Below are 22,870 nucleotides of genomic sequence, written 5' to 3'. Positions count from 1 at the left end.
TAACGGGATTATGATCTATTACATTCCCAAAATGTAATACTATCATGTTTTCACCATACAGATTGCTATCAATCCACAAATGTGTGTCAAGCACCTGCTCTGAGCAAGGTAGCATCAATCGAAAGAGATATAACATGTACATGACATGCTCACAGAGATCAGACTTCGTTCCTGTGCATTGCATTGTCAAATAGAGCATGAGATCCTGGCTTGCAATCTGCAATTACGTTCCTTCACCTCACATAACAGAAGGGCACAGCTTTTAATATCATGAGTATTGACTGAAGTGCCATCGGTGACATGTGGTAGGAACACTTGCATTTTGAACTGTACAGTATGTCCTAGCTCCTCTTTGGTAACACCCTGACTTTAAAGGAAAGATACATTGTAGACTCACCAAGGAATATCAAGTTCTTCATTAATATTTCTCACCTATATAACTCCACCTACTGTAGCAGAATATATGTGCACCAAGATATGAGATCTGAGAAAACCTATTCTTCCCCGTGGGGTGACTCCTTTATAGTCTTGTTCATAGAAATGATAGCAGACCGATTTATCATCCTCAATACACTTACACACCGAGGCAAAAATCGTCAACATTGGTCTAGGACTCTGGAGAGAAAGGTGCACAGGCTATTTTCAAAAGATGTGTGTGTGGCAAGCACTACGTTTTAAAAATGTTCTGTTTTATTTTTATTCAGGGTGTAGGAGGGAGGAGACAGCTGGTAGGGGGAGGCCGCCCACTGTTTTTCTCCAGTGAGTGGTGTGTGATTGTGAGGAGAGCCTGGGTGTAAGTTTCACGCAGTCAAACCTTCAAATGGAGAAATGAAGGCTTCTTTGGCATCGGCCAGCTGCCCACTTACAACTATTTAGGAAAAACAATTAAAATAAATAAATAAACCTCTCCAGTTCATTGTTTTTATTCCTATAACCTTTGCTCCTGGAAATGCAAAGCTAAGACCCCTCTCAACCCCAACTTAGAAAATGTTCTTTAAGAAATAACTACTCTGGAAACATAAGACTACAGAATGACTTTTTTTCTTTTCAGGGCCTGGATTTCTTTTTTGGTTGTTGCATTGGAAATAATACAGATCATTTAGGTGAGGGAGTTAGACTAGTGTCTTTTCTAAGATTCTAGGAATCTCTCCCCAACTGGTAGATCATGAAACTGTGTCTGTGAATTTCAGCACTTGTCTCAGGGAGCAGTTGAAAACCTTGGTTTGCGGAAGATAAAGCTATTTAATATATAGACCAATTCCTGGGTCTGGATCTCTCCAGAAGTGTCAGAAGTCCCCACCTCCTGGGGAGGGATAGCTCAGTGGTAGATCATGTGCTTAGCATGCACGAGGTCCTGGCTTCAATCCCCAGTACCTCCGTTAAAAATAAATAAAAATAAGTAAACCTGATTACCTTCTCCCCCCAAAAAAGAGTCCCTACCTCCAACACTATACAAACCATGAAATTATCTTCAATTTTCTCCAGGGTGTTTGAAAATATGTAGTTATAGCCCCCATTATGCAACTGCAACCGTGAATCAAGTATACCGAAAGGTAGAAGAGGCCCTAACTGTAGGTGTATAAATATAAAAATACATTTTTGAATAGCCTTACCAGGTACACATTACTTTTGGAAGACCAGACAGTCCGGCTGGAAACATTGAAAAGCAATGGAATTCAGGATTATAACATTGTTTTCTCATTCCTTTTGGTTTCAGCTCTGTTTAACCTCATCCCTGTGGGTCTTCGAGTGGTGGCTATTCAAGGAGTTCAAACCAAGCTGTATTTGGCCATGAACAGCGAGGGATACCTGTACACCTCGGTAAGCCTCTTACTGTGTTCATGTTCTGATTATTCTGTTTTCATCTGGTATGAAGTGAAATGTGCTTGCATATGTGTCATCACTGCAGATTTCTGTGATTCGAGGAAGAGGGTTCTGGATGGAAATATCTCATTCGAAAGGACAAATTAATTTCCAGTGGAAATTATATCTATTACGAATTAATCATTTGAAGCTAGCATTTTTTGGTATAAAAAGCAAAGATTCGCTAAACATTTTTGCATACATTGGCATTTGGGCTGTTATTTTATGTAGCATGTGGTATAATGGTCTCTCTTGCTGTCTTGCTTTGCAGCTGGGGAAAACAGAGCCATTTGTAAAACTCAATTCAACATGTATTTAGCCTGGTTTACTCCTAAAGAAATTAATGAGCCCTCTTCTTCAGATCAACTCTAGGACATAAAGAGTTTGAAAAGTGTTTCTCTTTGTTATCTTCAGTTCAATTAAGTCACGTTTGCTGTCTCTAAATACTGGTTTTCTATCAAGCACAGTTCAACCTCTCCTTATTTATAATTTCCTGCTTGCCTTTTTTCTTAAATTTCATAATGAACAGAGTTAAAAAATGGACTTTTCCCAAGAAACTTATAAACAATGTAGATAACAGTTCAGTTCAGAGCATGGGGCCAATTAAGCTTAAAAAAATTTTTTTTTTAACATTTAAATATAGGCAGAAATGGGACAGTACCAAGGTTAGGACTTTATTCTTATCAGTAGATCTAGTTACAGACTGCAGGAGACCCCTTAATATATGAATATTTTTTAATCTTTGCTTTGAATTTCATGTATTCTAAGAAAAGGGTTAGATGTTGAAAATGGAGAAAATTGCTTGTCAAACTTCCTTCTAGATAGCCTTGAAGTAGGCTCTTACCGTGGCCAGAGAAGTCTAGTCCTCAAATTGCAAAAGTGGTTACCATTAAACACTCTTCCTCTTACCTGTTCCTTGAACTGATTTCAAAGCCAGCGGTGCAGAAAGACTCTTGGTAGACATGGTGAAGCCATGTCATAACCCTGTTTTTCAGAGGCCAAGGTGAAGGCCTGTTCATTTGGTAAACCGGGCAGTCTATTTCATATTTCACAGTAAAAGATGATCAGCATAATTTTCAAACCCTGGTCACTATCAGCATTCCTATGAGGCCATCTCAACTGTCTTCTTGTTTAATAAATGCAGGGGTTTTATTCTTTTTACAAATGAATGATTTGAGTTTATTGCGAACTTCATGAGATCTGTCACCTTATTGATACATTGCTATGATTATAAATGATACGAAGGGAGATTTGTCTTTCAGATTGTGCACTAAGGTAAGATAATTTAATAATGAAGGATTTTAATTAACCTCATTTAGATCAGCAGACTACCTCAACAGGACCAGATGCAAAGGTGGGTTTTTCATAAAATAAATGACTGCTTTCTGCAACTGCTATGCAGGCATGGGAAGGAAATGCAATATACTGGGCATACTTTTGAGAAGGTGGCATAGGAAATACTTACTGGTAAAGCATCCAGAATTTCACTGAGTTGTGGTCAACCATTGCGATGCACTGATGAGAAAGGGCTGATTTTTTAAAAAAAATCTTGCAACAATAAAATTTTTAAAAAGAGTTTGGAAACAATATTTAAGTTAGAATGAGAAAATGTCATGTAAGTCAGGCAATGTATCACGTGCTCCCACTCGAGAATTAGGTCATTCAGCATTACGCTTAGGGAACCGATGTCAAAGATTCATAGCCTACCATTCAGGTTGACCATCATTCTAGCAAATGGTAAATATCGATGTGAGCTCGTTTCTAAGGAAGGCTTCCCAGGGGAAGGGCAGCATTGTGGTTTCATGGGCTTCCTCTCCTCAGTGGGCAGGCCAACGTAGAGCAAAATGTAGATCACTTTTTAAGGAAAGGAAACCTTAAGTATTTCCTATGAAGGAAAAGAAACTGCGTTTTTGTTAAGGATGAAAGGTGTCTGATTAATAATCCTGGAGTTCATATAGGGAAAAAAATACCCAGATTAGCCTGCTGCAGGGAAGAATGTGAATCTTCGGCAGGATCAGTTTTCCACTTCTTCCTGTTACTTCTTGCACATTGTGGTTTGGAGTCCCTTCACCACATTGGTCGCCATCCTCAATGGGTGCTCCGTTTTATTACCATCTTATTTAAAGTGTATTTATTGCCCAGATTCTCTTAGAATATTGTCTGTAACTTCAGCAATGCAAGACCAAAAACCGAAATGAAGTATCTTGCCTCATCAAGAAGAGAGGATAACCGAAGAGAAAGGCTCCCTCCTCCCCTATGTAAAATCTTGGCACTTCTGCTGCTAGAAGCCTGTATGCAGTTTTGTTAGCAAAGAGAAAATAAGATTGGACAGTCACTGAAGGAGGAAGCAAAAATAAGAAAAGGAAGTAGAAGCTACTGATGTGGGCAAGTGAAAAATCTATTAGAAAGTTATTGAAAATCTGAGTAAAGGATGACTCGGGTCTGCCTTAAAACAGTTGCTGCAGCAGTGGCTAAAAGGAGATAGATTCACAAAGTGTTTTAGAAGTAGAATCATGAGGATTTGGTGGCTGATTGGATTTGGACGGAAAGCAGGACCACCACGTATGACTGAACATGTATAGTTGCCATTCACTGCACAGAAGGAAATAAGTATCTTCGGGTAGACGTATTTTAAAATTTGCACAATAGTGGTTATTAAGGGCTGAGAAGGAGAGTGAGAATTTTCCATTTGGCAGTTCGGTTGATGGTGAAGCTGTTAACCAAGATGGAGAATAAAGGAAAAAGAACAGATTTGGGATAAAAGTACAGCTTGCAGTGGATATTTGACAATGTGAACCTAGAGCTTGAGGAAGAGACGTGAGCTAGAGATGAAATGTGGGGGTTATCACATGTAGGTGGTGGTCGATGCCCCGGGAATAGTTGAGAAGAAGAAGAAGAGCAGAAGGAAAGAGTCTGTCAAGTAATACTCGGCAGTACTAGCATGGAAGTGGTCGGCAGAGAAAGCAATTGTGGCAGATGTCACAGTGTTGCAAAAACTAAGTGGGGAGAAAGTTTTCTGAAGAGTCAACAATGTCAGATGCTTCAGAGAAAACAAGTTAAAACAAGTTAAAACACCATTTGAAGGGCTTCAGCAAGCTTGGCAGTGGTAGTGGCTCGAGGAGTGAATGGGAAGGGAGAACGCAGAGGCAGTGGGTGTAGCATTTCTAAGGAAGGGGAGACGTCACTGAGTATTTGGAGGAGGACACAAGATTGAAGGAGGCTGTGCGGGTTCTTTGGTTAAGACACTTGGGGGCTCCAAAGGAGTCACAGAGAGTGATGGAGCTGAGTGTAAGGGAGAAGGTCAGATCCCCCTTGAAAAGAAGGGGTGCTGCTTCTACACTATGAGATAAAGAGATGAGGCCAGATGCAGACGTAGTGTACTGAGTCTGCAGGTGATGGACGAGGAAGTTGAAGAATTTCCAGCCAGATGACTTGTATTTTCCCACTAAAGCAGAATATCGAAGGCATAGGGATGGCCAAGGTGAAGGTTTGTAACAGCTGTTTTAGGAAAGGGGAGAGGAAGCAGTCTGATGACCAGGGGTGGATAAACTTTGGCCCCCGGGCCAAATCCAGCCTAGCACCCACTTCTGTAAATAAAGTTTAGTGGAACACAGTCACACCCATTTAAAAGTCTGACTGCCTTTGCCATATAACAGCAGAGTTGAATAGTTGAACAAGAGCTTCTGTGGGCCACAAAGCCTGAATTACTCACTGTCTCGTCTTTTACCAAAAACAGTGTTTTGACCCCTAGTCAGACGGTGGTTCACAACCTTAGTTACCGATTCGAATCACCTGGGGATCTTTAAAAAAATTCCATTCTCTGTGCTAAACCCAATCCAGTAATATCAAAACATCTGAGGGGGGGGGTCTGTTCACGAATATTCTCTAAAGGTCTCCAGCTGATTCTAACTTGTAGCCTGGGTTGAAAACCATGGATAGACAGCTAAGAAAAATGATTGCTTTAGCACCGAGAACCCCCAATGAAATCAGAAACTGTGTATTTATGCGCTCTTTGTCCTGTACCTGAAATTTCTGATGCTGATCTTCTTTTTCTGCTCTTGCAAACAAATTGCCTTTACATATCTGAAGGACTGTTTCTTGAGATGAAGGAAAATGCTGATCCTTGGAAGAGCCTTCTTATTTTATTTCCTTTTCTTTTTTCAATCTTTTGCATTTCTGTTTCTACATCCCTCAATTTCTTGTCAGTTCAGTTTTACATTTTTACCATTTCTTCCTTCCTTTCGTCCATTAAATAAAGAAACAATACCTCCACGTTGTTATTGCTACAATTTGCTTTCCATGATTAATCTCAGGATTCTTGTACCCTCCCCCACCTTTTTTTTCTTGTTGCCATGGGGGACAGACTTGATGTAGGCTCAAGTGACAGTGAGAAACCATCTGTGGCACAGAGAATCATAATTAGCCATTATTTCATAACATATTTACTTTTATCCGTGATACAACTAAGTCTTTCTAGAACTGTAAGGAAATTATTAGTCATTGTGTGTAGAGAACTTTGTTCATCCTTTGAAGTTTTTCTTTACCAAGAATAATAAGTTGTACACAAGCTTTTGAGAGTTCCTCAAAACTTAATAGTATAAAGCTATTTGTAATGCATATTTCAGACTGCTTGAAATAAATAAACATTAACTATAGGAAATCAAGAGTCTTAAATGTGAAAATATTATTAATGTCCTAGTATCTAGTAAAATAGATGAGTAATAGCAGATATTAGAAGCGATATACTAAAGACTCAAAGCTGAGCCCTAAGCGTTTTCTTTTGATTTTGTTCCAGATTTTGATTTTGTTCTGGAATGTTCCAGAACTTAGTGGCAGCATTTTTAACTGCCTAACAACTTAACCTGTCATCAAGGTACACGGTGTTGCTTGGGTTGCTGTTGGGGTTGAGGTAGCTAAAATGTGTAGACAAGTAGAAATCCTTTGACAAGGAAACCTTTTCCATTCATATACTTGCAGAGAGGACTTTTAGGAGTGATTTTACTGCTGTGTTTGATGGTCCTGGGACCACCACAGCAAAGCACATGCAAGACGGGAAAGCACGTCTCTCTGAGAGTCAGCTGGTGCCATTGGAATGAGGCAGTGTGTGTTACTGATCCCAGGGGCCCAGTCAGACTTGGAATCTGAACTAAGGGGACATATTTTCCTTCTCTATTGGATAATCTTTACTTAGTTTAAATTTAGCAAGTTTCTCCTCCCATCACAGATGTTAATTTTGATGGTCCATTCAAGATGTTGACTGATTTTCCGCTGTATAGTTCTTGCTTTTTAAATATATTTTATTTTATGGCAACTAGTAAACAGTCTGCTGGGAGACACTTTGAGTAAATATGTTGCTCTGACGAGTCCAGCTTTTGACATTGTATTTTCAGGTACCCCAAATCTCTTTAGAAAAATAAGATCATTAGTCTATATATTGAGAAATGACCCTTAGATATGCCATATAAGTTTACTGATAGCTAAATTGAGGTAGAGAAAATTTAACACATTTTTTCCCAAAGTGAACCAGTGTCATAAAAAATAGGATCCAGCAATAAGGATTTCCTGGGTTCAGCATTCTCGTCACTGGGCTTAAATACCATGACTTAAATGGAAAGTTAGTTTAAGTTGTCGAGGTGAATTAAAAAGCCTCAGACGTTCTGTACATGTAGCTGTCAACTGCGAGCTTACTCTTTTACAGATTTGTTTTGTTCCTTTGATTTTAGTGTGTGACAATTTAAGATCTAATTCTCAGTGATATGGCTTCATAGCTCTAGCCTATATTCTAATATAGAAAGGATGTTAAAGTTTAGATGAACTCATCGATCATTTCAGAGTTATGAATGTACTCCTAGCAAACATTTGTAGCAGGTAAAATGTCTGAGTTATGTCAAATCTGTGTATCAGCAAGTTCATGTAATTTAACTTCTGGAGTTATTATCATAGGCTTATACGCTTATTAGAATTAAATGGAAGGGCACTGGTTTAAACGGTACAGCTCTTTAGGGAAGTGGGATTACTCAATTATGAAAGGAAATAGATTTAAAATAAACATGAGCACTCTCATATCCAGTATAGAAGAAAATGATCATTATCAAATCAAAATTGATTTCTTGGGTGGATTTTGCATATAGCCAATAGTCATCATGCACAGCACCCCCTACAAAATAAGTAGACACAAATAAATTTTAACTTCTAATTACAACATTAGTTTATTTGTGTACTTCACTTAATTCACAAATTGTTGAATTTGATTTATTTAATATACAATGAGAAAAGTGTTGACTATGAAAACTTCGGTTCCCAATTTTGGTGCCTACATCTAACGAACTTTTTTGTTTTCATTGGCTATGGGATTAAACATTTTTGATGGATATTTTCAGTTCAGACTAATGGATTGTAAGGGTGATTGTACACATACACCCATTTTTCAAAGTGGTGTCACTAAAAATGGAAAATATAGAGAATGGAATTATAGGAAGAAAAGCAGAGAAAACAAGCACATTTTATTTGCTATTGAATGGCTGTGATAGCTCAAGGAACCCAATTTTATGTTTTAAAGAGACTTTGAGTTATTGTGTCAGTGTTTTTGAATTAGAGGTCATTAAAATTATTGTATTGAGAAATAGACCAAAGTGTGTTTTCATCTTAGATAGCCCTTCACAATACCAGTGAATCAGCATCATTTTCAAACCCCAAATACATTTCTCAAGTAACAGATTATTTCACGTTTAGTTCTTTTTGCAGGTAATAGAAGTTTCATTCAAATGTGAAAGAAAATCTAACTTGACATTATTTGAATGTGAAATTAGAAATTCTGGTTGATAGTGCCTTCAAAGTCAATGGAGTTCTCTTTACGGTCTCTGTAAAGAAAAAAAAAAAAAAACAAAAAACCCCAAACTGGGAAATTATTCAGAGTGAAGGTCTTAGTTTCTTAGGTGGAGGAAATGACCGAGGATGGTACTTTCTCAGAAATCAAGGAGCCAATAGTGGTTGTAGCTAAATAGAGGAAGAAGATTGGCTCTGTATTCCGTTTTTGAGGCCAAGTTGAAAAAAAAATAATCCAAATGAGAGGTCATGACTTTAACTCAGAAGCTAAATTCATATTTGTGGGGAAAAAAGCCAGTCTCTTGGAGCTAAAGAGTAACATAATTGGCAAGAATAACAGAGAAGAATTTTAGCAAGTCAAACAAGATGTAAGGAGGTAATACACACACACACATATGCACACGCATACAACACACATCCGCGAAAGACAAATGGAAGAAACCAGTCTTATGCTCATTGCTCTGTTGCTATTACGGGATGAGCTATTTTGGAATTCCTAAAATAATTCTGTTTTAAATACATACCCTGCACTGAACATGTAATACCTTTAGAGATTGCTCTAGCAACATATTTGATAATGCTTAATAGCTTTATAAAACAAAGCAAATAAGACTTTTTAGCTGTATTTTATGTAAATGTTCAGTGAATCTCATGCTTTGGTGCAGACATTGATTTTCAGTCCCTACTTTCTTGTTTGTAGAATTTTAATCCACAATGTGCTAGAAAAAAAAGAAAAAACAGTCCATCAAAGACCTTTTTACTTGTCCCTTTTTCCATGAAAGTTATGTTTTAAAATACTTTACCTACCAAATCCTATGCTCATTAAATAATAACTGGTTTTATTTTCTCCCCACTTCTTAGTCATAGAGCAATGCCCAGCAAAAATTACCTTTTGAATAGGTATTTATTAAAATAATTAATAAAGTTATGTATAATAAAAAATAAAGACAAATCACATTAATTCTGTCAAGGCTTTTGAATATTTAAAGTAAGTTAAAAGGCCCAATTATAACCTTTCATGCAGCCTCTCAAGTGTTAACATTTTAAGAGTACATAAGGAAGTGAATTACTGAAACACAAGAAAAAAAATGGCAGGCAGCGGCACTGGTTTCAGTGGTTCCATCGCTCAAAGAGAATTGTGACTTCTGAACAGGGGAACTTTAAATGAAAGCATTTCTCTGATCATTATAATAGCTGTAACCAAGGTTAATAACTGGCAAGCCCCTGACTAATACATTTAATATGTTTTGCCCAGGCTGAATGTGTGAATAGATAACACGTCTGTGCTAAAATTCTGATTAAGTTATTCATCAGGTACTCTGATGCTAACTGCTTTTGACAGTCCTGGAAGTGGAACTACTGGAAAAACCTCAATTGATTTCTTGGAAAGATTTTTACATATAGCCGGTAGCCGTGATCTAGAACATCCTCTTCCATAAGAGCCTCAGACGTGTATAGGAATTCTGGCTCAGCATAAAACAGGAGTAGCCAAAATTAGAGATGATATCCATTTTTACCCAAGAAAAATGTATTATAGAGATTTGGAAAACCCAAGTGTAAATAACTACCCTGAGGTGTTAGAACGTAGACGGTGATAATACAGAGGATGAAAAATGCTTAAGAGACGGAGGGCATGAATCATCTGGTAATTGACAATGAGACACTGGAAAATGACAGTGATAGCTTTCAGAAATGAGGTTCCAACAGGTAAAACTCCACTGTACATAGTAAATAGTATAACAAAAGAGCCTTCGCATAAGAAATCCATCACTATAACCTGACCACAAAATCAGCAAGGCTGTGATGACAAAAGAGTTTGGTTGTTGGTCTGATTAAAGAATTCTCAGAAATATTGTATATAGTATTCTCTGGTTCCTGCCCATATCAAAACAATGGTGTGCTGTAATACAAGTGGGAACAGAAGAGCCTCTTTGAGGGTATTTACACTGAAGAAGTTAGAGGTAGAGCCTAGGGAAGATCTGAAGCTGAGTGCTTCTGTACTGTATCATAACCTTTAAAGTCGAGATTTCCTGAAAACTCCCTCCATTCTTCCAGTCTCAGAAAGCCCAAACACGCCTCTGGGCCTGAAATGGTCCAGGAGTTTATCAACCAATCAGGGGCCAGATATCTGTGGAACATCTGCAAGGTACTAGGCAGCCCAGCCAGTGATCACATTGATCACATACTGACAATGGCTGGAGTTTACAGTATCCGTAAAGAAATTTGTCCTAAGTCCAGAGCCCTAATTGTTAATAGTTGATCTACTACTGGAAGGATCGGCATAAACGGTTTCTCCCCAACTTCAGCAGCCTGGCGATGCTATTTTTAGTCTAGAACTCACTGTAAGAAAATTCCATATAGGGAAACAATTTGAATGCCCTTGGGGATGGGGGTACGTGAGGGTGCATCATTATAGAAATTTACTAGTTATAGTAAACAATATATATTGGATGTTTGGCACCAGAATCCTCAGCAGATCACATTAAGACCATGTTTATATGTCATAAGAAGGTAAAATTGAATACAGTGGAAAAATGATTTTCAATTATATCAAGAAAAGACGTAAGTTGAAGTGCTCTAGATGTTTTATGAACGTGCAACTTAAAAAAAAAAAAGATCTCCCACTTGTGCAGCACAGCTGGACTACAGTGGATTCAACCAACCAAAGCTTTAAGGCGTCATCTGTGTGGACAATGACACGGGGAAACCCTGCCCTCCATTTTCTGTAATTTCATGCTGCAGTAGTAGGCATAGCAAAGAGAAACAATGTGGACCAGTAGACAGAGGTACATCCCCTTGGAGCTACCATATGCAGGATATAGTAATACCTGATCTTCTGGGGAGTGCCAAGGGCTCATTTCTCCAGAATGGAATGCATTTCCTACCAGTGACTTTCATGAGGAAATGAAGCGAGGTTTGACCTTACCGTCTCCTCTTGCTGTGACATCCCTGTTAACTCATGTACCACTTCTCTCTGATTAGATGGATGGTTAGGTAGGTGGTTAACACTGGAGATAGATAGCAAGTGGGTAAAATGCGCATTTATTAAAGCTGTCTATTATCTTTACATTCCTAATATCCTTACCAACAAGGGAAGCCACCTAGCTAGCTCACTGTGTTTCTTTGTGCTCCTCTCTTCCCAAATAGAAGTTTTTGCTCAAATGAAAAAGTTCTGCTTCCAGTAGGGCTGTCAAAAAATCAAAGCATTTGTATGTCACAAGGGGATTTGAATCTAACAGTTCTTAGATTTTACGTAAGATAATGGGCTCAGAAAACAGTTTAACTGCTAGTGTCTTTGATCTGGGTGTGAAACTTTATTCAAACCAATAACTAACCTTGAGAATAGAGGTCAACCGAACTGTGATGGGTGGTTTTGCTCGGTGCTTTTCTTTGCTCTGGACCTTGGCCTGATTTCCATCCGCACTGAGGGCATGTAGAGCAGCATTTTATTTTTCGTAGTTTGGAAACTCTTTTGGCGTGTCTTCTCTCCAGATCCTGAGATGAGGTACCTTTCCTCTCTGTAATTCACCCTTTTATTCGCCACCCCTCAACAGCAGCTGTCTTGAACTTGAGAGGTTCAACACTTGGTAGGACTAGTGGATTTCGGCATTAAGTGGCGAGGGGGGCTGCTAGTGTTTTGGTTTGTTTGTTTTTCAACATCTGTAACGCATCCTGGTGATGTTCATCTATTTACATGAACACACTTGTGGTTCTTGCTTTCAGAGAGGCAAGGGATCAGCCTCTCCCAGCTTGCACTTTTGGGTGGACACAGAGGCCGTTATTTTGCAACCAGCTGGCTGGATGGCGGTGGTGTTTTTGTAATTGTGTACCGTCAAAACATTCAAAAGATGCCAGCAAATAGGTGAGGAGTGATAATAACAAAAAAAATAGAAAAATTCCAGATGTTTTTGAAACAACTCTTGATCAGGTTGGGTTCACACGCAATCACCTTTCTTTTTGGCAATTGGGACACCTCAATCTTGGTGGATTCAGGAAACCAAAATGAAAAAGGAAACATTTCTTCCACAAGGTTATTAGTAGTACTCTCGGGAATTCTGACTAGGTTGTAAGTGCGAAGCTCCACCCTCCGGGGCCAACAGTGTGGGAGCACCTGGCCCAGGCGCCATAATCCCTGTCCCCATCTTAGTGGTGAAGATGCTCCATAAAATGGCGGCCATTCAGTGAGTCAATAGACGAGATTATATGGTGGAAGATATTTTCAAGTATGTTTACCATCATTGCTTTTTTTCCCCCCGTTTGTGCTGATAATTCATATAAGTAGCTCTGCAAACAGGTTTTAAATGGTTTGATCACATATGAAAAGGTCAGGTTTTCCTGTTATTTTGCTTAGAATTTTGTCAGAATTTTTGACAAAGTGTTTTTTTATGGTAAATAAAGAAGCATTGATACAATACTTTTCATATGGTCAGTCTTCCATTTGGGAGAGGGACGCACTTGCCATTTTTGTCAGAGTAATTGTGAACTGCCTGAGTTTGAAAATTGGCTCCATAATGAGATTTGATTGGTGCTGTGATAGGTTAATGTACTGATGAGATGCTAACAGAAGAAAGCATGCTGAAGGAAGATGGGCAATTAGTTGGTTTGGATTTTCACTTTGCTTTAACCACCGCTGCTTAATTGGGTGTTTATTATTATTGTTACTTCCTGGAGTATTGTTATGCACCGTTGAATGGTGACTGAAGTCAACCTTTGAGAGGCTTTACAAACATACATTCTAGCCTTTTTGTATGTATAATGACCTAGTTCTCAAGTATAGTTGTCATTTGCACAATTTGAGCCATTCCTTTAATATGATAAAATTTTCTTAGCTTGCATTATATAGATTTCATCAAATCCAAAATTCAGTAATCCAAGAAATTCTACCAAGACCTCACTGTCATTTGTACTGAGATCTCTCTTACAGGAAATGTGTCATAGGAGTATGAGCTATCAGCCCACTGATTTACTGAGTAAATCGCATCTATTTGTAGTCCAGTCCTGATTTTTCAGTGGCTCAGCACTCCTCCACCTGAAGGATCTCAAACTTCATATGGTGTTTTCAAGTCAGGGGAACTGAAAGTAGGGCCCAGTGTGAAAAAACCTGGAAAATATCACCAGCTAGTTGCTCATTTCTGGCACATTAGTTAATTACTTCACAAATTTGTTCATCGTGTTCCCATTTCACTTCTATAAGCACAACAACACTTTCTGTTTCTGAATGTTACCAACATTTAATTTCTTAATGAATCAATGACTATTTCATAGGTTATAAATTAGCAGATGGCTTCACCCAATCGAATGGCTACATTGCCTTTTCAGACATTCCTCGGAACATTAGGGGAAAATCGAAGCCAGCCAGTATGACTTTTGCATCAATAACGTATTTTCTCTTAGCATTTAAGGTTAAACTTTGTTCTTCAAAATTAGCAGCAAGACATTACAAAACAATATTTTTCATGGGGAGTTTATCTAAGGACAGCAGTAATAGAGAAAATTGGTCATTTTTATAAGACTTTATTAAACCTTTATTTGTTGTTACTGTTGCCACCAAACCCATTACTGTTTCATCATGAACCAGTGTTTTATTCAATATATTGAGGAAATTCAACTTTCAGGAAGCCACATGCAGAGTTGCTGCTGCCAGAATCCATGATGAGTCAAAAGCTCATGGGGGACTCTTGATATAAATGTACTCTATGTGTAAAGGAGGATCCCATTTGAGAGAGTTTAGTTTGTGTCATGCCAAAGAAACTTTGCTATAAAAGGAGTTTCTCTTCTAGGGTTTTCCTGTTGCTAGGACTCTAAGGGTAGAATTATAGAGACAGCCCAGTGTAATAATAATATCAAAATACATAATATCAAATACGGTGATTTATTCTTTCCTAGCCCTATTGCTTACATCATAGTATGTGTACTTAACAGATGGTCAAGAAAAACTACCGTATATAGATTACTATTTCATACTGCTGAATTAAATGGAAAGTCAAGATACGTATATTTTTGTGACAATAAATCAACAAAATTAGTTACTTGAAATTTGTCATTTTGCCCATGAAAATTTTTGTGATCATTATGGCCTCAAGTCACACTGAGAGAATTCTTCATCATTCTAGGAGTTGTAGGTACGTAGGTGATGTTTATATGTGAGGCAGTGTTGGCCAAGAAACATTAAGCGGCTTTCTTGGAGGATACACGAACCTTTCTTTCGTTGTTTCATGCATCTCAGTCTTCTGCAGAATTCCCGAATCACCTCCTCTGGTATGACCTCTGTGGCAGATTGATATCTTTTCCAAAGTTCTTGCTGTTAAGATACCAACAATAGTGTCCAAAGCAAATATGTAACTTCTGCGGCCGTCCCAGGTCATTCAAGGGAAAATTGTTCCTCTAGATGGTTTTATTGTACCTCTTTGTGATTGCTAAAAGAAGCTCCCTTACCAACTCAATTTTAATTCCTGCTTTTAATTGAAATTTTCTTTTATAAGAGTAGCTAGTCCATTTTCCCTTCAGATGTGACATTCTGAATTCAAATAAGATAGACTATCTTATTTGGTTTTGCTTTATGGTTTCTTTTGTCTACAGTCATTCCCTTCTCTCCTGAATTACTCGTAGAAGAACTTAACAGCCTTCACATTTTTATGCAGCACAAGTCCCTTGCTAGAAGTTGGATTCCACGTCCTTAAGGCCATATCTGTTTGGCTTCATTAAGCCAATTGGAAATACAGAGATTAAAGAAGTATCTGATAATATCAGACTATTTCCTTGTAAGCTTACAACCTTATGAAAGCCTGTGTAAGCATCACAGGCGTCACTTTGTGTTCCCTGAGCTGAATGTGTGTGACGTTTTCGTGTGCCGCTTTTATTCCCCAGATGTTTCTTGTGTGTAAAGCTGGTCTCCCCAAACCATATTTTAAGCTGTCTCCTTCTTTTGTATTTCCCACCGCACCAAATTCATTGTGAAATATCTGGTAGACACTCTTACTAATAGTAAGTAGATGACAGCAGAACATCTCACTATGTAAGAGTGAGAGAAAAGAAATGATTCCTTCCATTCACTTAATTAGACGGCTGAATCAGCAACGGTGCAGTGTAGTAAGGAACCATTTGGAGAGCCAGACTCCACGTGTGTCTCCATGGTGCTCATGGGCGCCTGTCTCTCCCTCCTTCCTCATGGAGGCTTATGTGTGTACCAAGTCTTTGTCAACATTCCAAAATAGTGGGGAATAAAATGCCACTTGATGAATCATGTTCTTTTTTTTTTTCATATACATGAGAAACACTGGTTGAACAAGTAGTAAAGTCACACGTGCACTGGGAGTCACAGGGTGGGCACATTGAACTAGAAATCTGAGAATGCAGCTTTTAAGCCCTATTCAAATGAAGGTCTGAACTTACGCAGCTCCCTCCTTTATGTTAAAGGAGAGTATTAAATTTGATCCCTGGGACCCCTGGAATCTATTCTGCAAGCAATAAATACCTTCCCAACTTTGCATCCATCATGAAGTTTTTAATAAAATCCACAGCGATGGGGTTGAGTGGAGTGCAGAGCTAGTGAGCGCTCCTCAGTACTGGCTGGCTGGGGGGCATCCCTGAAACAGAAGAGTTGTACCTGGGGAAAGGAACAATGATTTTCTACTCAGGATCTAAACGATTGTCATTGGTTGCTAATGAATCTTTCATGATAACACTATTTTCTTTTTTCTCTGCCTTTGATTATCTGGTTTATTTATATAAAAGTAACATGAGGATTCCACTGGGGACATAATTGGGCTTGGCCAATAATGGGTGACGGTTTGTGTCTTCTAATTGTCTCCCCTTAATGGTCCTGCTCTTCGTCCTGCTGAACTGTGGAAAATGTCGCATTTCCATGGTCTGTGACTCATAATAAATGAATGTGTGAATGGTGTCAAAATAGGGCGATTTGCTGTGTAGAGGGAGGTAGACAGCCTTTGAAAATGGTAAGGTACATAGCTCGATATTTCTAAACTGAGAAAACTTCTCATTTGGGCTTAGATGTAGGCTTTTATGGGGCACTTAGTTATTACATCATCTAATGAAGGGCTCACTTGCCAAGTCTGAATTCTGGCCCGCTAGTAATGACCTAGGAAACAAATCAAATGGACTTACAGCTCAGGTCTCATTACCCCATGCAACAGGAGAAAGTACACGATTTCCTTCCTCTGTTAATATCGGGTTTTTCTTTGTGCTGGTTTGTGTTTAGTTTCCCGCATAGTGCAGTCTTCCAAACATTTGTTATTTCTCTTTTCATGCAATTTGAATTAATGTGGGTAATTGTGGTAGTTAGAGGCTTTACTCTCTCAGATGGTAATTATCCATTCTATAGTTTCATTCTAAACCCAATAAAACAGTATTTGAAAAGTTGATATTTATCAAAAGGGATCTCCGAGCATAACTGAAAATGCAAGGTTTAACAAATATATCATCAGAGGTCAAATTAAATGAAATTTACCCTCAAAGTTACCCTAGCTAATATACTATGTTAACAGGTTTTCTTAGTGTTACCACAGAATATCAGCAACCTTCTGATATATTCATGGGAATTTTTCTCTCTTCTATGAACTTAATCAAATCATGATTCCCTAGAATTGGTATTACTTTTTCTGGCAAGAGAACACACTTGAGCTTTCTTTGGAGGAATTGTTAGCAGAGAAGACATGCAAGCTTTGTTGGTCTGAAAGGGGAGAAAGGGCTAATGTACCAGATTTGACTTCGTTTTCCTTATCTATTCCTTTATAGTTAATTTCATCAAGAATCAAAAATGCTGGCTTGGGGGATTTCTGAAAATCAAACCCAAGGAGTTCTGTCCTAGTCCCTCATAAATGAGCCAGGAAAAGCTGTTTCATAGTTTATAGTCTCCTTTCATTGATCTCTACATGGCAGTGAAATTAAAGATAACTTGTAGAGGACAGAGAATCTGTCATAAAATTCCCATTTCTGAACAAGTTATTTCACTTTAGAGAAACACAGTAAGATCAATGTTCCCAGGTTCCTTTTCTGAAAATAAATTTGAAGATGGAGATGTATATAATTCTGTTAGGAACTGGGAGGATTCTGAGTACATTTGACTTGTAGGACTATGCTGAGCAGTTCATGACGTAGCTTTTCACTCTTGGCCATTTTTTTTTCTGTCTTAAGGCGACAGCCCACCTCAGTGGTCCCATCTTTAGGGGCACTGTATGTACTCCTTAGACATGGCGATGCTTGAAGTTTTCGGTCTCATATTTATAGAGATGTAGGGAAAGGAATTACAGTAGTAGTGCCAAACACACTTATTGTCCATGTTCATAGGGTCACAGAAAATAGGGGGATAGGAGAACCCACACCTGAGCTGCAATACGGACATCGTGAGCCTGTGTGGCACTTGCCGGCTGTGTGGTCTTGGGCAAGTTATGTTACATGTCTGACTTTCAGATTCCTCGTCGAAAAAGTGGGGTCTGACATATTTCTGGGGTTCATTCAGATGACTTGTGTGAATTGTCTGATACCTATAGGTGCTCAATAAACTGTTTGCACCCCCATCACTGTGGTTGAATGAGCATTGGACTTAAGGCATCCTTCTATGTAACAGCAGTTTTGGAAACTTTTCATGAGGCCCATGCAATTGTAGCATCGAAAATTTAATTTCAGCTTCTGAAAAAGCAATCTGTTTTTTAGTTTTTTTCTGAAACATTTTTATAAAGAAAAACCTCTCTCGGTGCTTTGTTAGCCTGTTTTACTTGGTTGAGTGTACTTCTTTGTTCATTATAGGCTGAAAGCTCTTCTAAGTTAAATGAACTGAAGAATATCAGTGGAAAAAAACAAAAAACACGACACTCATGCAGGTTCATGTTATATAAGTCTGGGACCATTTCAGAGCTAAGAATTTCCATGGCTCACTTATCTATCATTAAAAACACGTAGTCCGGTCATAAATGCGCACAAATAGGTTATCGTGATAGTCTCACAGTCATAGCTTTCCTCTTGTTAGCTTTGATTTTGACCCAATATAAGCGTGAGTGGTATTTACCATTTAGCTAAGGAGCAAAGAGCACATGAACGATACAAAAAGAAAAATTGACATGACTGAATCTAACAGCTTATTTACCCATTTCACGGGATAATTTATTTGGAACGCTGCTTTATTTCCTCCGCTGTCATCCCATAGTTCACCACCAGCTCTGCTGTTTTATTTCGCAGAGATGTTCCATCAGTGCGTGACTCTAACAGGCAGTGCATAATGTCGTGAAATATGAAAAGCTTGCTGGGAAAGGATCAACTAAATTTGAAGGAAGAGCTATTTGAAATGTTAATCATATTCCCAACCTTCTCATTTTCTGATTGGTTGATTTATGGGTAGGCGTTCATGATTTTGTGAGTTCCTTGTAAAGAAGTCACGACAGTCTCCACAAATTGTGATTTACTTGAATTCAGATAGTATACCGTTTTCCCTTTATAGCCTACCTTTTTTATAGATAGGGAGGCTGAGGGTCCAGTTAAGGCCTTCTAAATTCAGTGGTGGTGCATACTGGGGAAGAAAACATGTATTCATGGAAATAAATCATTACTAGACATTGACAGGTTTCTCCAGGAGAATTCTTCCCATCTATGTTTGAACGTGCTTTTGAACCTAGAATGGCCCCATTAACCTCGCCTGTGCCATTTCCGGCTCCCCCTGTTTTCTTAGGCTAACGGATCTTGTCAGGACCAAGTAGCTGCAGTGTTACTGACATATAGGTTTTTCAGCTTTTTCTTCTTTATGTTTTTTCCTGCTGTCTCTAATCTTCGCTCACCCCCTAGTACCTTTATTACTAAGCCATTTAGCAACAGAGTGAAGATGTTTCTATTCACTCAAAACCAATATTTCTCATCTATAGCAAAACCTTTAATTAATAGTAATGATGCCTTAGCAACTAGCGTGTGTTTTCTCCATAATTTAACAGGAGCCTGAATTACTACAAAATCTAAAGACTGAGAGGGTACAACAGCAAAATCCAAACCTCTTAGAGGACAGGCCCCGTCTCTTGGCTCTCATTTCCTATAAAAGCAGCACATACCACAAAGGATTCACAGTGGTTATTACTGCCTGGTAGAATCAGATGTGATTATTTTTATGCCTTTGTCAAAGTTTCTTTAAAATTAATTTTATTATATTATCTTTATAAAAGATAAAAGAGCAAAACAGTGTGCCCTTAGACAGTGTCTAACTTACTTCAATTTTTTACTCCCTTTTTTATGTTGATTTAATATGTGACATTGTCACTATGATACATATTAGATGATCAGAACTGCCTCATTGTGAGAATAAATCAATATATTAATAATGAGAGAGATATAAAAATCACAAGAGTTTTCCTTTCACAGAATTACTGTCGTGCATGGTATACAATGTAGTTTAAAATGCAGTAGATGACTATTATGATTTCTCAAGATTTTCATAACAACATTGTGAGTAGTTCAAATTTAAGAAAGATTTAGATGTCATTGATCCTTTGCCTTGGAGAGTAAATGCTGTTTCTTGGGCTGGGTGAACCACTTTTTGGTTCTCCCTTGATTGCACCTTCTGTGAAGAGGACGTCACGGGAGTCTTTCTTACATTTGATGATCATTCTCTCCAACACTACGATCCATTGCCCCATGACAATTTTATCTCCTAGGTCATTGTCACTCCCTCCAGTATTACTCTTGCCATAAATCTTGATGATTTCAGGGTCCTGTAGATGATTCTCAGGTGCTCTGACCTCTCAGTTCCTTGAACTTTTCTTCTCCAGTGATCTTGTCCATCCTATCTCCGCCATCCACTCTTTTTTTTTTTAACATTTTTTATTGATTTATAATCATTTTACAATGTTGTGTCAAATTCCAGTGTAGAGCACAATTTTTCAGTTATACACGAACATATATATATATTCATTGTCACATTTGTTTCTCTGTGAGCTACCATAAGATCTTGTGTATATTTCCCTGTGCTACACAGTATAATCTTGTTTATCTATTCTACAATTTTGAAATCCCGTCTATCCCTTCCCACCCTCCACCATCCACTCTTAAGAAAAACTTGAGACTGTCATTTAAAAAAACCTTTACCCCCATCTCAGTTTCAAGCACCCCATTCTTTGATTCTCATCTTCTGCGTATACAGTTCATTCGTTCTAGTCCCCAGACTCTGACAATTCCTTGATCTCACTAGGAGGGCTGTTTTTTGACTCTAAAACCTTCTCATGGTTCCTCAACATCCCCATCCATTTCCTCACTTACCTCCTTCCCCAGCTTAGGCGACACAATCCATCATGATGATCAGTCTTTCATCTCTCCCCCCATTGTTGATCAACTGGAAACACCCCTACCTTAGTTAAATTCACATCTTAGCCAATTCAACATCTGTACAAGTGCTACTGGAGGAAAACACAATATCCTGCTGTCTGATTTCAGTTGAAATTCATGGCCTTGGTGGCCCATCAGTGCTGCTCCATAAGCCTACTCCACACATGAGCTGTTGATTTGACTTTGTTTGCTAGTAGTAGAAAACTATGTCATAGGGTTGGAGGGATTTAAATATGTTAGCACATATAAAACCCTCTTCCTCCAGCTCCTGCTTATTAGATTTTCCCTCGTTATATTACTTTTATACCAACCTGCTTGATTGTTTCATCCTTCTTTCTCCTGACATTCTGAATGTCTCTTCCCCTCTACTCTCCTGCTGTACCACTCTCATGACTTTCAAATGCTATCTATATATGGGTGACTCCCAAATTCTCCAGCCTGGACCTCTTACCTAAAACCCAGAATCATATTTCCAATTGCTTCCTTGACATCTCCATTTTGATGCCTAATTAGCATCCTTCAGTTAACTTTTCTAAACAGAAGTAATCCTATCCCTTCCCCAAATTTGCTATACCCACAGTGTTCTCCATCTTAGTCAGTGACAACCCCATCCTTCCAGTTGCTTAGGTCAATGTCCTTGGAGTTGCCTTGCCTTTTTTTTTTTTTTCTTTCTCTAACATCACTCACCCAATGCATCAGCAAATCTTGGCTTTTCCTTCAAAATATATGCACAACTTGAGAACCAAACCAGTTCTCATCTCCTCCATTTCTACCTTATAGATCCACCCCCTCCTACCTGGATTATGGCAACAGCCTCCTAATTATTCCTTCTCACATCCCATGCCTCCCTACTCTATTCGCCACATAGTCATCCTTTTTAAATGTAAGTCAGATCGTGTAATAACTCCTCTGTTCAGATTCCTGCAGTGGTTTCCTCAGAGTAAATTTCCAAGTCCTTAGTGTGGACTGTAAGACCCTCTCTGACTTGGTCCCCCAGCTCTCTGTCTGACTGCACCCTCCCCATACTAGCGTCTTACCCCCTATGCTCAAGTCACATTGGCTTTCCTGGTGTTCCTTCTTCACATCCTGCCAAGCCTCCCCTGCTTTAGAGCCTTTGCACTGAGTATTCCTTCTTTCTGGGCTCCTCTTCCCCAGACAGCCCCACTGCTCACTTTCTCACTCCCTTCAGGTCTCTGTTCAAATATCACCTTATCAGAGATACTTCCCTAATTTAAAATCGCACTTTGTCCCTCTTGCTCTCCGTCTCCCATTGTCCGTAATTTACACAGCACATGTAAATAGGTCAAATCATGATAAGAATGTTCAATGTGTATCTGTTGAATAAAATGTTTATTTGTATGTTCTTTGTATCTATATACTAGAATATAAATTATTTGCAGGCAGAAATTTTATTTTTCATTGTTTTTGTTGAATGAATGACTATGTACATGTTGATTTATTGTCTCCCTCTACTAGAATGTCAGCTCCTTGAGGGCAGGGTCTTTATTTTATTCCGTGATCTATTCTCTGTGCCTGGAACAGTGCCTGACATATAGTGGGTGTTCAATAGATGTATATTGAAAATTTTAATTCATTGATTAATTAGTTCAGGCTTGAAACAGCCTCCAAGAGTCATGCTCAAACTCAAATCAGTGTGATGGATAAATATCCAAGTTCTGTATGAGGAAAACATTGACTGTGTTTTTGATTGATTGATGAATTTATTATTTTTTAAAACTTGGAATTTCGGAAATTAAAATAATCACATTCCTCCTTCCCCATCTCTGGGTAGTGCCATCATTTGAATAAGCAATGCTCGGATAGCAGAATATACCTTTATCCAGGATGCCCTCGGACAGCAAAG

At 38.5% G+C, this 22,870-nt stretch overlaps 1 protein-coding gene across 5 annotated transcripts in view; it reads left to right on the top strand.

Moving 5' to 3' along the window:
* The window catches only part of FGF13 (fibroblast growth factor 13), a 464,387-nt gene that overhangs the window by 405,592 nt on the left and 35,925 nt on the right, over positions 1-22,870 (top strand). For all 5 annotated transcript variants that reach the window (XM_032475824.1, XM_032475826.1, XM_032475825.1 and 2 more), the window contains one exon: positions 1,718-1,821. In XM_032475824.1, the coding sequence (XP_032331715.1) occupies positions 1,718-1,821 (104 nt within the window). The remainder of the gene's footprint in view (positions 1-1,717; positions 1,822-22,870) is intronic.

Source organism: Camelus ferus, chromosome X (assembly GCF_009834535.1).
Source record: "Camelus ferus isolate YT-003-E chromosome X, BCGSAC_Cfer_1.0, whole genome shotgun sequence".
Lineage (NCBI taxonomy): Eukaryota > Metazoa > Chordata > Mammalia > Artiodactyla > Camelidae > Camelus > Camelus ferus.
Note: the sequence above shows the minus strand (reverse complement) of the source record. Positions and strands in the feature narration are given on the sequence as shown.